Here is a 17,191-nt window from a genome sequence, read left to right on the forward strand (position 1 = left end):
CCCCAAGAGGCAGCTTCCTCTCACCAAGTGTCTTGAGCAGCAGTGTGCAATTGAGGGTGAGGATAAGAGGGGTCAGGTACTGTAGGCTCACCACCGTCACATAGCAGTAAACACGGACCACCTGGTGGGCAAGCAGCAGTGGCAGTGACCTTCTGGGCTCAGGTTGACCCCAGGCCAGAGGGACTGGAAGCCCCACTCTGCACCCCAGGTTCCCTTGACAGTGGGCACCCGTACCCGCCGCTGGATCTCACGGGCCTCTATGCGGCCGGCCTCCCGCCGCAGCTGCTCCACACGGGACTTAGCCAAGCACAGGTAGGCCTGCAGGTGGGGTCGGGTCACTGCCAGCCGCAGTAGGCACAGTGCCACCAGCACCCAGAGGCGCAGCGAGTCAAAGGCTGAGTCCGACAGCCTGCACGGGGAAGGGTGAGGGGGCTAGTGAGACCACCCCTGGCCTCAGGCTCTTCCCCCAGGACCCACAGCTCCCTAATGGTTCCTCCCTGAGCCTCAGACACGAATACACAGAGGGGCCCCCAGCCTCCCTCCTGGCCCCACCCCAATACGCACAGGGAGGAGGGCATCTCCCCAAAGGGCGCCTGGTGCAGGAAGTCCCGCGCGATGGGCTTGGTCCAGAGCCACAGGATGAGCAAGGGTGACAGGAAGCTGGTGTGCAGGAGGAACCTGGGTACAAGGGCACAGCAGGGTGAGGCCTGGGCACCCACCATCCCCTCAGCCTCTCCCCTAAGCTTCCTAACCTCCCACCCACCCAGACCCCCACTTAACTGCAGCATGGGCCGGTCTTCCGACATGGTCAATGCATCCCGGTGGGTCTGGGCCAACCGCAGGCCTGGGAAGGTGAGGAAAGCACCCAGCATGGAGCCCAGGGCTGCCAGCCCCACACGGATGGCCAGCTTGGCCACAGGAAGCCTGGGGAGAAAAGATGGGTCAGCAGCCCTGAGGCTTGTCAGTACCCTGCCTGCAGGTCACAGCCTGCCCCTACCCCCTCTCCCTTTCCAGGACTCACGCCCAGTCCCAGCCCTGCATCTTCAGAAGTGGCTCCAAGTTCTGGGTCATACTGGCCAGGCCTGGGGAAGACAAGGAGAAGAGTGGAGTAGAGTAGACCCCTGGGCCTCGGAGCCTACTCTGCCCCGCTCCCAGATGTCCTTTGCTCCCCAGGTTGCGACACACCCATGGCAGCTAGGTCCTGTACCAGGCATGAGGACTGCTTCGTGCTCTGGTTATGTGCGGCTCTTTTCAAAGAACAGGAGAATGCAGTGGGCAGACCCTTGATTGGACCAGGGGACAAAGTGGAGGGGAGGGGACACTGAATCTGAGCTTACTGGATTATACCAGGAATCGGGGGGCATGAGAAAAACCCAAGTCCTGGGAAGAACCCGCAGTTCTGGCCTCCAGATTTTGCAGAGTAAAAGCAGGTAAATATGAACTCACAACCAAAATCATCACACACAGAAGGAAACAAATCACCACAGGGGGGGAGTCAGCAGAAAAAAACCCCAAAAGTTTAGACCACAGGGACTTTAGAAATTGTCATTATCAATTATGTGTGAAATGACTGAGGAAAATAAAAGCTGGAATCACAGAACAGGCAACACGAGACTACCTCAGATAACCAGGCAGATTTACAAAGAAACCAATTAAGCTCTTCCAACAGGAAAATATAATTATTGAACTAATAGGTTGTTAAACAGCATATTTGACAGAGCCAAGAAGGAATTCATGAATTAGATCTGAAGAAATCACTCAGATTCCTACTCAGAAAGATAAGAAGGTGGGGAATATGAAAGACTGAGAGATGAGGAGGACAGAATAGAAAGTCAAGTCAGAGCTTCAGAGGGAGAGAAAGAGAATAAAAGAGGACAGGAGATACTGCAAGAGAATGGTTGAGAAATAGGCAGAATAGATGCCACCCATAAAGTACAACAGACCAGATAAAAACAAAGAAACCCATACCTAGACACACTGGTGAAACTGCAGAATATCAAAAACAAAGAGATCGCAAAGCAGCCAGGGAGTTAAGACAGACCACCTATAAAAGAAGGACAATTAGGCTGGCAGCAAATGTCAACAGTAACAACAGAAAAGAAATAGAAAGTGAAAAAGTAAGATGGCAGAAACAAAATCAAATGTGTCTGTAATTACAATAAATGTAAATACATTAAACTTTGAAGTTAAACTAAACAGATTGCCAGACTTGATTGAAAATATCCAGATATATGATTCTTAGCATGAGGTAGGTTGAACGAAAAGGGATGTTAACAAATGCTAATCAAAATAAAACTGGAAAGCCTATATTAAAACCAGACAAACTAGACTAAGACAGAAGTGTTATTAGAATCAGAAGGGGTCAATACATCATGATAAAACTGCCAATTCACCAGGAAGATGTAGCAATTCTAAACTTGTAAACACCTTGTCAATTTACCTCAAAATACAGAGGGTGCCAAAAATTTGTATACACATTTTAAGAAAGAAAAACTGTATTAAAATTGTAATATTCAATATACTCGTATACCGATAGCAAAAGATGAATACAAGTCACATTTGACTTCTGCAATTACAAGAGGTGCTCAAAATTGTTACCATCAGCGTCCAACACTTCTGATTACGGCGAACTACTGCTGGAGCAACACTGACCAAAGTGTCCACTTGTATGAATTTTTTTGGCACCCTCTGTATATAAAGAAAACACTAACAGAACGACCTGGAAAAATTGAGACCTCCATCCCAGAGGGAGAGTAAACCTTTAGTGACAAAAGTTAGGAAAGATGGAGATTTGAATTTATTGGACATATAGAGGCAGTGAATATATGTTCTTCAAGAACATGTGGAACAGTCACAAAAACTGATCATATTCTAGGCCATAAGGCAAGTCTTAAGAAATATTAAAGAGGGGGTGGTCAGTTAGCTCAGTTGGTTAGAGTGTGGTGCTGATAATACCAAGGTTGCCCGTTCAATCCCTGCATGGGCCACTATGAGCTGTGCCCTCCTTAAAAAAAAAGAAAATCATAAAATGAATTAAAATCTTAAAAAAAAAATTTAAAAACTTATTTCAAGTAGACCATTTTCTGTAACCATGGTATAGTTAAGCTAGAAATAAGAATTTTTTTAAAGTTCCACATTTGAAGTTTTTAAAAGGGGTTTAAAGAGAAATCACAATAGAAACTTTAAAATATCCACAACTGCACGATAATGAAAATACAAGTCAAAACTCAGAGGTGGGGGCCAGCCGAGTGGTGCGTTGGTTAAGAGCTGGCTTGGGACGCCAGCTCTGTGCAGCAGGACCCCAGTTCGGATCCCACATGAGGGCCAGTGACACTGCCCTCTACAGCTAAGATGGTGAACAACAACTCAACCTGGAGCTGGGATGATGTGAGGCGATGGCGACGGTGTAGGCTGCAGCCCCTGCTGCAGTTGGCTGCCATAAGCTACCGTGTGTGGTCAGCAGCTAGCGTGAGCGGCCAGCAGCCGGTGTGAGCTGCCAAGAGCCTCTGTGAGCGGCCGTCCAGAGGCTGGCGACCCAACTGCCTCACCCGGGAAGAGCGCAATGATAATACCAACATGGGCCAGTGAGGCGACGTCTTCCACAACTAGGCTGAAGAACAAAAGGACAGCAACTTGTCTGTTCCCCTTCCCCCGATTCCCCAACACTGTTCCCCTCTCCGAATTCCCCAATAAAATCTTAAAAAAAAAAACACACAAAAAAAACCTCAGAGGGCCGGCCGAGTGGCGCGATGGTTAAGAACTCGCTTGGGATGCCAGAGGGCCCCGGTTCGGATCCCACATATGAGGGCCAGTGACACTGCCCTCTACAGCTAAGATGCTGAACAACAGCTCAACCTGGAGCTGGGCTGCCGGGAGTCGCCGGCGACAGCGTAGGCTGCAGCCCCTGTGGCAGTGGGTTGCCATGGGCTACCTTGTGTGGCCGGCAGCCAGCGTGAGCGGCCAGCAGCCGCAGTGAGCGGCTGTCCAGAAGCTGGCGACTGATCTGCCTCGCCAGAGAAGAGCGCGATGATGGTGCCAACTTGGGCCAGTGAAGCGACATCCTCCACAACTAGACTGAAGAACAAAAGGACAGCAACTTGTCTGTTCCCCTTCCCCCAATTCCCCAGCACTGTTCCTATCCCCCTAATTCCCCAATAAAAATCTTTAAAAAAAAAACAACAAAAAACCTCAGAGGTGGACAAAAGTGGAACTTAGAAAATATTCATAGCCTTAAAATACTATAAATGATAACAACAGAAATAGAAGAGGCTGAAAATTAATGAGCTAAGTAGCACCTAAGATATTGGAAATAAGAAAAGAAAGTCTACCAGAGCACTAATCTAAAATCCAGAGGTCCCAGCCACACTAAAGGGGAAAGATTGGCAAGGAAGAAAGAAAACCAAACAGAATCCACAATTCACTAAAAATGCAATTGTTTAGCAAAGTTGTTCCATGGAAAACACTCAATGTGATCCCTACTCATAACACAAAAGTGAACTCCCAGGAGTTTAAGTGCTTGATGAAACTTGAAATATTGTGAAAGAAAATATAAAATCTCTTTGTGATCATAGGGAAGGGAAGGGAATTCTCCAAGACAAATGTCAACTATTATAACAAACTTCTATTCTTCAAAAGATACCAAAAGTGATGGCTGCAACTGTGTTCAAAGGCTCAGCCAAAAAAAGTGTGGTGTTGTGTGTGTTTGTGCAGAGAGAAAAGCATGCACATGTCATCAAATGAATCTAGGTCAAGGGCATATGAGGTCATTAGAGGACTCTTCCAACTTATTTGTAGATTTGTAGTTTTTCAAAATAAAATGTTTGCAGAAAAACTTTTTAAAGAAAAAAAAACTACAAAGAGTAAAAAGACACCACAAATTGAGAATTTAATCACACATTTTTTCACATTTTAACTTCTTTAAAATTGGGATACATATAACAATTGATAGCATGCAATAGTTTAACAGTGTTTATCTTTTTTTGGTGGTTTATGAAATAATGGCGTGTCAGATTTGGTAGGATGAAGTATGTGCCACACATGTAACAAAGGATCATTATCCATAATATATAAAGAAACTACAAATCAACAAGACAAAAAAGACGAACAAAAGTTTCACAACATTGGATTTGACAACAATTTCTTGGATATGACACCAAAGGCACAGGCAACAAGAAAAAAATAGACAAACTGAATTCATGAAAAATTTTTAAAAACTGTGCATTAAAAGATACTATCAGTGGAGTTAAAAGGCAACCCGTAGAATGGGTGAAAATATTTGCAAATCATATATCTAGTAAGGGATTACTATCCAGGATATATACAGAACTCCTAAAATTCAACAACAACAAAAAACAACCCAATTCAGAAATGGGCAAAGGACTTGAACAACATCTTTCCAAAGAAGACATCCAACTGGCAATAAGTATGTGAGAAAATGTTCAACATCACTAATCATTAGGGAAATGCAATTAAAACCACAATGAGATACTACCTCACACCCACTAGGATGGCTCCTATAAAAAAAAAAAGAAAGAAAGAAAAATAATAAGTGCTGGTGAGGAGGTAGAGAAGTTGGAACCCTTGGGCACTGCTGATGGGAATGTGAAATAAAACGCAGCCACTGTGGAAAACAGTATGGCGGCTCCTCAATAAAATAAACATAAGATTACCACATGGTCCAGGAATTCTACTTCTGGGCATATACCCAAAAGAATTAAAAGCAGGGCCTCAAAGAGATACCTGTACACCCATGTTCATGGCAACATTTTTCAAAAGAGCTAAACCATGGAAACCATGTAAATGTCCATCAACGGGTGAATGGATAAGCAAAATGTGGTCCATCCATACAATGGAGTATTATTCAGCCTTAAAAAGGAAAGACATTATGCTCAGTGAAATAAACCAGTCACAAAAGGACAAATACTGTATGATCCCACTCATATGAGGTCCCTAGAGGAGTCAGATTCATAGCGGCAAAGTAGAATGGTGGGTGCTGGGGACTAGGGGAGAGGGATGGGAGTTAGTGTTTAATGGGGACAGAGTTTCAATTTTATAAGATGAAAAGTTCTATGGATGGTGGTGATGGATGCACAACATTATGAATGGATTTAACACCATTGAACTATACACTTAAAAATGGTTAAAATGGTAAATTTTATGTTATGTGTATTTTACCACTATAAAAATTTTTTTTAAAGAAAAACATACAGCTTGAAAGAAAAATGGGCAACAATATGAAAAGACTTTTGACAGAAGAGGAAACGTGAATCATGAATAAACATGAGAAGATGCTCAGACTCGCAGGTAACCAGAGAAATGCACGTTAAGACCACAAAGGCATTATTCTACACTGCTAGACTGGTACCGTAGATCTCAAGTCATTTAAACCATACTGTCCCCCTGGGAGTTTGGTGTAGTCACCACCCAACCTTATAAGCAGGGAGGCCAAGGCAGGGGGGGCCAGTGGTGACCTCCCCCATACCCACCTGCCATGTGGCTGGGACTCAGTGGGCAGCCTGAGCCCTGAGCCCATGCTCTGAACCCCAGGCTGCATGGCTGGTGGACGTGCTTGGAGAGCTGCACCGAAAATGCTGAGGCACCACCTCATAAAGGTGAACATGTCCCCATGGTCCCTAAGTCTGTGCCCAAGAGAAAACGCCTGCCCGCATGTATGAGGAAACACGTACAAGAATGCTTCCTGTAGCAGATGTGAAAAAGCTAAAATCTGCAAACCAACTAAACATCCATCAACAAGAGAATGGGAAACAAGTAGAGTCTCATCCCATCATTCATGGTGATAAGACATGAACTAAAGGCACCCAGACCAACATGACCTAGTTTGGAAACAATATCAGAGAGACAGAAAAGCACAGCTGGAAGACTACACGTTGCAAAACTGAACAATAAATTCTTTAGGGACAGAAACGTACGTGATGAAACATTTTTTAAAAGGCAAAGGAGGAGCAGCCAGTTAGCTCAGTTGCTTAGAGTGCAGTGCTCATAACACCAAGATTGCTGGTTCGATCCCCATAGGGGCCACGGAGCTGTGCCCTCCACAACTAGACTGAAACAACTACTTGACTTGGAGCTGATGGGTCCTGGAAAAACACACTGTTTCCCAATTAAAAAAAAAAAAAGGCAAAGGCATGATAAACACAAAATTTGAGAGACTGGTTGCGGCTGGGAGTAGGGAGGAAGGTGGTAGGACCAGGAAGGCGCACCAGGGACATGCAGGAGCTTTGGGAATGTTCCAGTTTTTATTTGAGAAGTAAGTTCATGGGTGTTTGTATTATTATTTTGCTTTGTAATTTACATATATATGTTCTTTATGTATATTAAACATTATATAATTTTAAAAATAGAAAAGCAGGGAGAATTGGTGAAGATAAAGCTCAAGGAATCAACAAGGGCCATGTGAGCAATAATGAAGATTTTGGTCTTTATCCAAAGACCATTAGAGTCTGGTGTCAGGCAGAGAAGTGATATGATCCAAATTATGTTTTTAAAAGAATAGACAAAGTCAAAAAGAAAACTGAGAAACTTAGAAAAAATATTTGCAACTCCAAAAAAAAATTTGCAAATTTCCTTACATATTAAGGAAATTTCCTTAATATGTAAAGAGCTCCTACAAATCAATAAAAGGGTCAACAACCCGGTAGAAAACTGGGCAAAAGAACAAACCTTTTCTGAAAGGGAAATAGAAATAGCTCATCAGCATATGAAAAGATGCTCAACCTCACTTACATTTTCTCTCATCAGATCACCCAAGATGAAAAAGTCTGAGGAAACACATTGGAGAGGGTATGGGGAAATAGACATGTTCATACACCTTTTCCTGAAGGGCACTTTGCAACATTATCAAAATTACAATGCACTTTCTTGCATAGGGCCACAAGCACAAAGCTATTCCCATACAAGAATGTTCTATAACAACATGGTTTTGTTCAACATTTAACAGCAAGAGACTTAGATGTCCATAAATAGGGGCCTAAACAATCATAGAACATCTATAAAATGAATTACCATGTAACTGTTAGAAGAAACGAATCTGTACGTAGAATCAAGGGACAAGCTCCAATATTTATTGTTTTTAAGGGAAAAAGACAAGGTGTAGAGATATATACACTACTATTTTATGTGAATAAGGAAAAGTGGCACTCAGGTTTCCTCTGGGGAGGAGAGCCAGTGTGGAAGGGTGACTTTCACTCCATAGCCTCTTATACTTTGTGAATTTTATACCATTTACCTATTTCCTCCCACAAACTAAATTAAAAATGGGTAAATGTTAAATCACTCTGCCTGCTGGGTAGAGGTCAGGAGGGGAACAGAAGTGCCTTTGCAAAGAGCTACAGCCACAGGCACCTATCAGAGATAGTGTGACAAAATGTCCTCTCATCCCCAGAGCCCGAAGGGGCGCCAAGGGTGGCAGAAACCCATGGAGACTGCCGGGGCTCAGGACTCCCCTCCTTCACCTACTATGTGCCAGCCGAACAATTAAACCCCATGCTCGCTGACTTACACAAGGAGTGATGGAGGTGTCTATCCCACACCTGATGCACGTACCTGGCTCCAGGCCCAGCTCGAGGGTCTCCTCAGGCACCACCTGAACCAGCATGGCCAGGAGCAGGAAGAGGAAGGCGAAGGTGAGGCAGACGGAGCGCTCACCCCCCTCCTCGGCACTGAAGTACAGCTGGGTCACTGTCAGGAACACCTTGCTGGGGGCAGAGTTAAGAAGGCCTCCAGTGCCTCCAGTACCCTTGCCCACTCCACCACCCCCAGCCAGTGACACCCCAAATCCAGAGCAAACACCAGAGTTCAGGTTTGGGGTCCTGGGGAGCTGGGGAGTGACTGAAGAGAAGAGTGAGCCACTGAACAGGCCAAGACACAGATGGCAACGCTGCTCATGACGGTGTCAGCAGCATGGGGTTGTGCGTGTGACAGATGCACCTGGCACAGGCCTCCAACTTGGCTCATCACACTACCTGTGGCCAGTTAGAAATGGCCACCAAGTCAGTCCCTTTAGGAGGGCCCGCCTCCCTGAACCACCTAGCCCCCTGGCTGCATTCACAGCATTTCTCTGAGAAGCTGTCAGATACAAGGGCTCTATCTCCCATCTGTCCTGAAAAGATCTGGGGGTTTTTACAAACAGTGTGGATGCCAAGATGGGCTTCCCTTCTTCCCAAGACCACTCCACAGGGACATTTTCTCCTACTTGAGTCCTCAAAGTCACGAGTTCACCTCTGCTGTCTGTGCAGCTTAATACAAAAATTGCAGAGAAGCATCCCCTTCCCAGCCCCTGCCTCTGGGCTGGCCTAGTGACTTGCTTGGATGGAAGGATGGACAGGGGTGAGGTGGGCTGGCGTGGGCAAGGGCTCAGGAGGCCTGCAGAACCTCACCTTCCTTGCTGGCTTTCTGCAGCTGCGATGAGGGAGCTTGCCCAGCCTGCTGGAAGGGGACTACTGGGAGCAGAGATGAGCCCACCCAGCTGAGCCCGGACCAGGGGAGCAAATGAAATAGCAATTGCTTTATCCCATCAGGTGCTGGGGAGGCTTGTGGCACAACAGTCAATAACTGATTACGGATTTAGAAGGTAAAGGGATCCTTGATCAGGCTCCCACATGCCTCCTGCCTGCCCTCCCAGAGCTGGAAGGATACATGGAAAAGGCGATGGTGAGCAGACACCAGAACACAGCGATATTGGTCTCCCTGGCCGGGCCCAGCATGTAGTAGTAGGCCTCTGTGAAGAGGTACACACCGCCCGCATACACGGCAAAGTCCACGAACCACTGGTACTCCAGGAAGAAGCGCAGGACTGCGGGCCACACTGCTCAGCCAGGGGCCACCGGCTCAGGGCCTCCCCACCCTACCCACCCTGCCAGGGTGCAGACCAAGCAAGGGGAGCTGGAGACCCACTGGGCTGTTACCGAGGGCATCCATGGCTGTGAGGGGACAGGTCTCCAGTTGGAAAGGGGCATCTCGGGGCACACATAAAGGCTTCTCTTCACTATAGCCATTGGCCCACCTGGCAGGGGGTGGGAGGAATCAGAACAGCATTCTCCATTTTCCTCTCCTCACCCCAGCCTGGGAGGCGCAGCTTGCCACCCTCAGGGCACAGGAGCTGGTCTGGGAGGTGCCTTCTCCCCCAGCTTGGATGTCCTCTGCACACCATGGTGCAGTGATCACAGCAAACATCCAATAAGCATTCCATGCCAACTGGAGGCAGCCCATGCATGACAGTGACCACCATTCAGCCTGGTGTGTGCCCGATTCTCCTCTGTGCCCAGAGTGGTGCCTGAGAGTGGGCAGGGCAGGCCCTGTGCCCCCGCAGCCTCCCCTAAGACTGGGGGCTCACTCACCGCTCCCTCTTGCCTCTGGGCCTCTGCTTCCCCGCCAGGGCCCGAAGCTCTTCCTCAGAAGGGTGCTTGTATCGGAAGAGACTGAGGGCAAAGACAGGCAGTCAGGAAAGCTCAGGCATGGGGGGCGGGGACAAGGCAGTGAACCCCAAAACCCAGGACTAGAGTCAGAGGGAGGGTTGGGCCCCCCTGAATGCCTGGTGACAGGAGGGGCAGGGACCATGAAGGCCAGGGGGAAGGCCTGGGAGGTGTGCAGGGGTCCTGGTCACTCCCGAATCTGCTGGCTAGCTCTCCTAGTGGAGCAGGCATGCACTGTCCTGGGGAGAGACTGTACAGTTTCCACCAGATCTCAGAAAGGGTCTGAGAACCAAACAGGGACAAAAAGCATTGCGGGGAAACATCTATAGCAAGAGTAGGGTAGAAGGGGGCCTGGAGTGGGGGAAGCAGCTGCTCTTTGGAGTGTGGAGATGGTCTCGTGTGTACATCTGTCAGAACTGATCCAACTGTGTGCTTCCAATATATGCAGTTTACAGTACATCAACCACATCTCAATGAAGTTGTTTAAACTCCTGTGCAGGGCATGAGGTGGGTCTGGGGGTGGAACCAGAGAGGTCGGGGCTCCTCCCACAGCCAGGAGGGGGTGTGGCTCACCTGCCATTGCAGAGCAGCCAGCGTGCAAAGGAGCAGTGTGGTGCCAGCCTGTGCATGAGGGTGGCAGTGAGCAGCGTCACCACCAGCTGCACTCCGAGGACCGCCTGGGGGAGGGGATAAGACGGGCAGTGCCTGCCAGAGGGTCACAAGATCACTCCTTCTGAACCCAGCTATTTATAGAGATGCAGGGCGAGGTGGGGCAGGGCAGCCTCCCTTGCCTCCAGCTGCATCTTGGAAAAGAAGACTGGCTGAGCTTAGACCCAACCCTGGAAGCCCCTGCTGAGCAGGGAACCCCCACCTGGCTGGGGTATAGGGGGTGGAGAGCAGGTGCTGGAGCAGTAAGTGTTCACTTCCAGCCTCTACCACGGATTTCAGGTATTAATCTCCCCGAACCTCGGTTTCCTCATCTGGAAATGGGGTGCTTCCTATTTTGTTTCATGTACTCTCACGACTGCCTCCAGAACCTACAAGGACCCCGGTGCACCCAGTGAAAGCGGCTCCCCTCCCACCATGGTCTCAGCCTTGCAGCAACTGTCTCAGGCCAGCTTCTAGCTTAAACATTCACCCTGGTGATTCCATCTTAAATCATCCCTGATGGCTTCATCGCCCTCTTTTCCTCTCCCTCCTTTTGTCCTCAACCTCCTCACGCCACTACCTGTTTCAGCATAAAGACTTAGACATGTGAGTGGGATGACTTGCTTTTCTTTAGGAATTTTCTCACAAAGTTCTACATAACAACCTTTTAAAACAGTAATTCATAACACATTTTCACATACTTATTTTAAAACGTTTTAGGAGAAATGTTTTTGGTAATCAGCCTGAAGCTGAAGCTGCCTGAATGTAGTAAATACCAATTTGCTATCAGTAATTATATAATTATGTAAAATTATGTGCTCAGAAGACCTGTCTACTAGTATTATGGCATTATAATTAACAAGTAAAATGAAATAAAGATCAATATTAATCATTAAAATTATCCTTTAATCAGGCAAAAATAAGCTACCTTTAAAAGGAAAAGCTCTAGTGGGATGGATATCGGGTCTAGCGCTGTAATTTGGAATGACTGCTGAAAAAAATCCATCATTAAAATAACTGACTCATAGGATATTTTCTCTATGCTTGTGACTTGTAAACTGAGACCAGAAGCATTTTTTCAGTAATGAGGTTGGGGTGTCATCTTTCTGATCTCTAAATCTCACCAATTGCTTAGTCTCACTGCTCACCCTCCCCCCACCAAGTACAGACTGGCAGTTGGGCACTAATGACCACTGCATTGTCAAGGTCGGTGGGCACCCCCAAGCTCAGTGGGCCAGGCCTTTTCTGGCCCCACCTTTTGTCCTAGGACCCATCCTCTGCTCCTTGGGGAGGAGGGCAGCACCTCCCACCAGCACTTACCAGCAGGCAGCAAACTTCAGAGCCTCGAGCAAGCACCCCGCCTGCTTTTATTTTCCCTCTGTGGCCTCTCTCCTGTGACCCCCATCCCTTGCCAGGGTTTTAACAGCCGACCCGGCCCAGCACGACCCCAAAGGACCCTAAAACAGCCGCACCTCCATCCTGGACCTCTCTGCTAAGCTCGCAGACCCCTAGTTCCCAGGCCCTTCCCAGGAGCCCAGCACCTGCCCATCACTCCAGCAGACACAGCCCATCACTGAGGCAGGCGCAGCACTTGGCTTCTCCAGGCGGTCCCAGACCCTTCCCAGTCTCACAGTCAACCTGCAACTCCACTCCACAGCCTGCACCGCCAGGCAGGCCCAGCTCAAGACCACCCCACCTCACTGCCTGGCTCTCTTCTTGGCCATGCCTGCATTCAACCACTCAAGTCTCAGAGACTCCCAGATCTCCCGGCTCTCCACTGTTAACCCCAACACCCTCCCACAGACACCTCCCAGGGAGGGGGCCCATGGTTCAAACTGTGGTCCCAGCACCTAGGACAGAAAGAACTTAAGGAGGGAAGGACGGAGGGATGGGGAAAAGTAGGGAAGAAAGACATGTGACTTCCACGTAGGGTCCCAAGGTCTGTCCAGGGATGTTTCCCATGCTCCGCCCCCAGCAGCATCCCGTCTCAGGGTCCACACTCTGCAGAGCTCCATAGATCTTCTGGAGCTTCCCATTCGCCCACTCCTTCCCTTGCTTAGAGCCTTTCACTGGATCTTTCCTCCATCTCATTGGGAGAGCCCTTCTGCTACACTGCCCACAGCGTCCCACACTCAGCCTGGAACGACGCCCACTTTCAAGCACCCCCTCCACTAATATTCTCACTTCGTGCCCACCTCCAACAACCTCTCCTCGGGGACACACACACCCGTCCTCGGCAGAGTCACGTCGCCTCTGGACCCCTCCAGCCTATGTCTCTCCCTCTGCCGAGTCCAAATACCTAGAGGCTGGACGTACACGCCCTCGCCAGGCATGAGCCTGGCCCACAGTGGCTAGGCTAAGTTTGAAGAACAAACTCAGCGGTTTGCACACGGAGCGTGAGAGACCTGAGGATTCCAGATCCCCTTAGCCTGGCCCCTTCCTCTCAGGGCTTTCCTGGCCCTTCTGCACACCCCGGTACCCGCAGGGACCCCCGAGGGACCCATCGGCGCGGGCCCCACGCTCCCATAGGACCCTGTCCCAAGAGTGGGCCCCAGCAGGACCCCAGACGTCCCTCGCGGGGTTCCGAACGTGTTTGGGTCCCCAGTCCCTCGGTGGGGCCATGAACCCTAGGAGGGACCCCAGAGCCCTAGAAAGTAGGACACCCAGGACACTCAGGGGCTTCCAATCCCCTTGGCACAACCCTCAACCCCTTCATAGGTCCCGCAGCGAGATGCTGACCCCAGATATAGACACACTGCCCTCTGCGCGACCCAGAGTCTCTCAGAGCCCCCAACCCCTACAATGGGACCCCCATCCCTTGGTGTCTCCCTGGACCCTCTCGGCGAGACCCTTGGGCCCATCATGACCCCCCACACCTCAGAACGCTCGCTTACCATTTCGCCCGAGGGAGCTCGGTAGGAGAACCCACAGGACGGCTCAGGGCACTTTATGGGAACTTGACCAATCAGGACCCGACTCTGGTCTGACAAGCAGCCCGTGTGACCAATCACCAGGCTTGGATCTGGGGCACATCACAGGGGACCAAGGTTGCTCGCGTTGAATGCCGGAAGTTGTAGTTCGAACACGCCTGACTTGCTCACACTGGAGTTGAATCAGGACTTCATCAGGGACTCTTGTGTGACCGCTCTCTCTGAGGCCCAGTCTCTCATCTGCACCTGTCTAACAGGTCTGCGGCCAATACATTCACTCACGAGCTATCTCCTGCGAACAGTTTTTTTTTGTTTTTTTTAAGATTTTTATTGGGAAATTGGGGGAAGGGGAACAGACAAGTTGCTGTCGTGTTTTTTGTTCTTCAGTCTAGTTGTGGAGGACTTTGCTTCACTGGCCCAAGTTGGCACCGTCATTGCGCTATTCCCGTCGAGGCAGATCAGTCGCCGGCTTCTGGATGGCCGCTCACACTGGCTGCTGGCTACACACAGTAGCCCATGGCAACTCACTGCAGCAGGGGCTGCAGCCTACGCCATCGACGGCAACTCATGGCAGCCCAGCTCCAGGTTGAGCTGTTGTTCAGCATCTTAGCTGTAGAGGGCAGTGTCACTGGCCCTCATATGTGGGATCCAAACCGGGGCCCTCTGGCGTCCCAAGCCAGCTCTTAACAACCGCACCACTCAGCCGGCCCCAGTTTTGAGCATTCAAGAATATTCAGTGTCTTCCACTGACTATACTCCCAAGTGCTGAGACTGAATTCAGACCCTCTTCCTGACTTCAATCTGCTGCTAGCACTATTGTGCACACTACAGTACAGCTTGCCCCCAGCCACTCTATCTCATACCTACAGGCCTCTGTAAATGCTGTCTTCCATCTTGGAATGCCTCCTTTCTCAATCTTTTTCGCATGGCAAAAGCCTTATTCATCTCTATCACGCAGGTCTATGGTTGTGAATCACACCAAAAAAAAATCCAACTCAAATGGGTTCTGGCAAAAAAGGGACATTTTGGACTCGTAACAAAAAACTAAAAGTATATCGACTTCAGGCATGGCTGGATCAAGGACCAAATGTCAGCCTCAGGAAACTGATGTTTTCTGTTTCTAGATTTGGAGGTAAGAGCTTCTAGCATAGGTGCCTAAGTTTTGCTATCTGTGTTTCTATAGATGTGTGTCTGCATGAGTGTGGACATATATGTGGATGTGACAATGTCTAGGGTCTTTATGGAGTGGTACCTGTGAGTGGGGCCTATAGAGTTGATTGCCTCCTCTTGTGGGTAATTTTGTCTTTGTTTATGGGCACATGTGGATGTCTGTTTGCAGGGGATTCACTGTTTGTGACTTTAGTCCTCTGGACTCAAGAGTGTCCCCTTGAAAGGGGATGATGAGAGTGGCAGCGAGGGTTGCCTGGATGCCCCAGGACCTATACGGGGATCATGACATGCCCATCATGGCCAGGGCATACAGGTGGGATTCAGGGAAGATGGGATCTGGGGAAGGTGTTTGAGAATATGGAGAAGGAAGAAAAGGCAGGGGGGCTGAGGGGCATTGCTTCAGGCTCACTGAATGGCAGGCTGGGGGGGGGGCATTGACTCATGTGCGTCCTTCAGTAGGCCAGGGTGGCGTGACAATTGTCTCCATTTAATTAATGAAGATACTGTGGCCCTGAGAGGCCCAGATCTCTACTTCTACCTGAGCTCGCCCCTGGGCACCTAGCTCCTGAGTCTGGTGTCACAGCACCCTTACGTGGTGAATCACAGGCAATTCACATACCTCCTGGCCCCAGGCGCTCCCAATCTTTCCTCACCGCCTTTCCATCCTCCTGGTGCTTATCCACAAACTCTGGAGTTGGCCTTGATGCCTCTCTCACCCCACACCTGATCTGTCAGTTCCTCCTGATGGCTCTACCTTCCAACTGTAACCACACTCCCACCTGGCCTCACTCCCTTCACAACCCCCACCCAGTCCAGCCTCATCTCTTGCTTGCAGTCCCCTCCTCCTCTACCTTCCATTGGTTTCCCGCCCCATCTCCCACGGTCTATTTTTCTTCTGAGCAGCTTGAGGGCACCTGTTAACAGCCAGACCATGTCCCTCTTCTGCTCACAACCATCCATGCCTGCCACCTCATGCAGAGCAAAACCAAAGTCTTCTCTTCTACATTGGAAGGTCTATGTGCTCCTTTCTTTAGTTTGCTCAACATCTCTGTTCTCCATTGGACGCTCCTCGTTCTCTGTCCTCCATTGGGTATTCCATGCCCCCTGATCCTCATTGGATTCTCCCTATGTCTGTCCACACTAATGTCCTACATCCTCTGACCACACTGAGGCCCACACTCTTATTCCACACTGACCATTCCACCACCTGTATTTATGGTACTCTAGAAAAATGCATCTCTCAGATCTCTGACTTCCATCACCATGTTTGTGCCCAGGCCATGATTCCCACAGTGCTTCCAACCAGTGACGGAGAGCTCCTGGGGAACTGGGGACCCTCTGACAGTAACATTGGCTTTGGCCAACATCACCATAGTGTCCTTAGCAAGGCTGGTGGTAGGACACTTCCATACAACCCTCCCTACTTCCTCCCCAACAGAGCCACGGGGCACAGCTGGGGTCTGGGTGCAGAGGTGTTTCCAGAACCTGGTAGCCTACCCACTATCCCCTCATGATCTAAGACAGGGGTCAGCAAACTGCGGCTCGCGAGTCGCAGGCTCTGAAGTAAAATTGAAAATGAAAATAAAACTATCATACTTTCATTTGTAAAATTTTTAAAGGACATTATTCACATAATGGTGATTATGTAAAAATATATTTATGGCTCTCGAATAGTTTTTAAATTGGGCTGGAATGGGGGCAGTGACTCACCCCTCCTCTGAGGGTGGGTGGAGACAAAAGAGAGCAGCGAGGAGGATTTAGGACCTGAGTCTGAGTTGGGGGAGAGGACTCCCCAGCCTAACTCAGGTACCCTACAGAGGACTTGAGTTCACACCACATCCCCTGCATTCTCTTCAGGCCTCCCCAGCGCAAGTGGGGGCTTCCCTAATGTCCCCACTGAGGTCAGAGGCTACGAGTTGCCCATGGCACCCTCTTCCCTTTACCCCCACATCGCAGCCATCCAAGGGTCCTGGTGGCTCTACCCTATCACACCACAGAGTGTCCCTCCTGCCA

At 49.2% G+C, this 17,191-nt stretch overlaps 1 protein-coding gene across 4 annotated transcripts in view; it reads right to left on the reverse strand.

Annotated features, from left to right (window-relative positions):
- TMEM161A (transmembrane protein 161A) overlaps positions 1 to 14,039 on the reverse strand; it is a 15,044-nt gene extending 1,005 nt beyond the window's left edge. Inside the window, exons 1-11 of one of the 4 annotated variants that reach the window (XM_019641866.1) lie at positions 13,973 to 14,039; positions 11,004 to 11,107; positions 10,356 to 10,436; positions 9,924 to 10,021; positions 9,655 to 9,811; positions 8,563 to 8,714; positions 1,022 to 1,082; positions 781 to 924; positions 565 to 678; positions 235 to 409; positions 25 to 121 (exon numbers count right to left, since the gene is read on the reverse strand). In XM_019641866.1, coding sequence (XP_019497411.1) covers positions 25 to 121; positions 235 to 409; positions 565 to 678; positions 781 to 924; positions 1,022 to 1,082; positions 8,563 to 8,714; positions 9,655 to 9,811; positions 9,924 to 10,021; positions 10,356 to 10,436; positions 11,004 to 11,107; positions 13,973 to 13,975 — 1,186 coding nt within the window. In that variant the 5' untranslated portion in view covers positions 13,976 to 14,039. Of the gene's footprint in view, positions 1 to 24; positions 122 to 234; positions 410 to 564; positions 679 to 780; positions 925 to 1,021; positions 1,083 to 8,562; positions 8,715 to 9,654; positions 9,812 to 9,923; positions 10,022 to 10,355; positions 10,437 to 11,003; positions 11,108 to 12,398; positions 13,242 to 13,273; positions 13,913 to 13,972 lie in introns of those variants that run through there. The other 3 variants (XM_019641864.1, XM_019641867.1, XM_019641868.1) reach the window with 3 other exon arrangements.
- Positions 14,040 to 17,191: the final 3,152 nt, after the last annotated feature.

This window comes from Hipposideros armiger, unplaced genomic scaffold (genome assembly GCF_001890085.2).
Source record: "Hipposideros armiger isolate ML-2016 unplaced genomic scaffold, ASM189008v1 scaffold_64, whole genome shotgun sequence".
Taxonomy (NCBI): domain Eukaryota; kingdom Metazoa; phylum Chordata; class Mammalia; order Chiroptera; family Hipposideridae; genus Hipposideros; species Hipposideros armiger.